Raw genomic sequence first — 1466 nt, 5'->3', positions numbered from 1 at the left:
GGTGGCCCTGTGCGTTGGCTTTCAGGTGTACTACAGCCGCTCCCTGGCCCTGGCGTTCCTGGAGCTCACGGTCGTGCGGAAGTTCCACGAGTTCACGCACCAGCCCTGCGTGCCCCCCACCTTGCGGGCCGTGCTCCAGCGGCTGAGCGCGCTCTACGGCCTGTGGTCCCTGAGCCAGCACGCGGCCCTGCTGTACCGAGGTGAGGCCCCGCCGCCAGCACCTGCCGTCCAGGAATGCCCAGACTCGAGGCCCAGAGGGCTTCCTGGAGGAGGCAGTGCCCGGGCTGACTCCTGGAAGACTGACAGGCGTGGGGTAAACCTGTTCCTCAGCTTGTCCTATTATCGTCCCCCGGGGAGACTTTTTTCCTTAACACCCCTGACACGTTAGTGCTGCAGATAGAGTATGTCTCTGTTCCTGTCCTGTGTGCGTCCAGGCTTTGTGGAGATTGTGTTTTGCAGTGTGGGAGGCAAGGCTGCGGGGGGCCTCGCAGCCACTCCCTTGTGGGTCCAGACAGCCCCCCACACCCCGGGCCACAGCTCAGTGCCCGTGGCCCCTGCCAGCCCCACACTGTCCCCGCAGTCATCCAGGCGTCCTGAGCCACCATCCGCGTTCGGATCTGGCAGAACCCACCTCCCCCTTAGGAAGGGGCCCAGCCCCCCAGCCCCGGCCCCTCCGCCCTGGGCTCCGTGCAGCCCGCCCCTCTTCACATCCCATGCTTTGCCTGCCTCACGCTGGGCCCTGTGCCCCTGTCACCCCAGCTCCTGGCCCTGCGCTCCTGGTATATGCTCAGTGAACCGGTGGGACAAGGGACATCAGAACCTGGCCTGGCCAACAGGTCCCTGCAGAGGGGTTGCAGCTCAGTGGGGCTCGGGTGGTGGCCGTGATGCAATCTCACACAACGTGCGCTGATTTGGAAAGCTGTTTCAGGGTGATTGCTGTTTGCGGGTGATTTTGGACTTAGGGTACCAGACCCTGGGCTAACCAGCCCTGTGCTTACAGGTGGCTACTTTTCTGGTGAGCAAGCAGGTCGAATGGTAGAGCGTGCCATCCTGGCCCTGTGTTCGCAGGTGAGTCGTGGTCACCTTTGTGTTAGCACATGACTGAACCGCCGCACGGCGACACGCACTGGCCTCCGCCCTCCGCATCTGTGCACAGGCAGCGTTCGGCAAAACAGGAAAATAGCCAGAAAACGTGCTCCTGTCAGAAATTTCAGGGCAAGAGCAGCAAGGGGGGGGTCCCCGAGTCTGTGCGCCCTCACCTGGCACCCCTTCCAGCCACCGCGGTGGTTCCCCTCCCCCACGCTCCAAGTCACGCAGCCCCCAATTTAAATTTGCTTCCTGGGATTTCGCTTTCTCTCTGTGCCTCTGTCGCCCAGAAAACTCAGACGGCCCCAGTCCCTACTCGATGTCCTAAGGGTGCTCTGTCCAGCATGTTCCGCAGGGACTGATGTCCGGAGCCCTGTGTC

General features: G+C 62.8%; 1 protein-coding gene across 1 annotated transcript in view; it reads left to right on the top strand.

Moving 5' to 3' along the window:
• LOC105310440 (peroxisomal acyl-coenzyme A oxidase 3-like) overlaps nt 1-1408 on the top strand; it is a 4693-nt gene extending 3285 nt beyond the window's left edge. The window contains exons 2-3 of the mRNA XM_011386620.2: nt 26-200; nt 1001-1408. Coding sequence (XP_011384922.2) covers nt 26-200; nt 1001-1101 — 276 coding nt within the window. The 3' untranslated portion in view covers nt 1102-1408. The remainder of the gene's footprint in view (nt 1-25; nt 201-1000) is intronic.
• The last annotated feature ends 58 nt before the right edge of the window (nt 1409-1466 follow it).

This window comes from Pteropus vampyrus, unplaced genomic scaffold, assembly GCF_000151845.1.
Source record: "Pteropus vampyrus isolate Shadow unplaced genomic scaffold, Pvam_2.0 Scaffold3503, whole genome shotgun sequence".
Taxonomy (NCBI): Eukaryota; Metazoa; Chordata; class Mammalia; order Chiroptera; family Pteropodidae; genus Pteropus; species Pteropus vampyrus.
The sequence above is the reverse complement of the archived record's forward strand: the minus strand, read 5'-3'. Positions and strand labels throughout refer to the sequence as shown.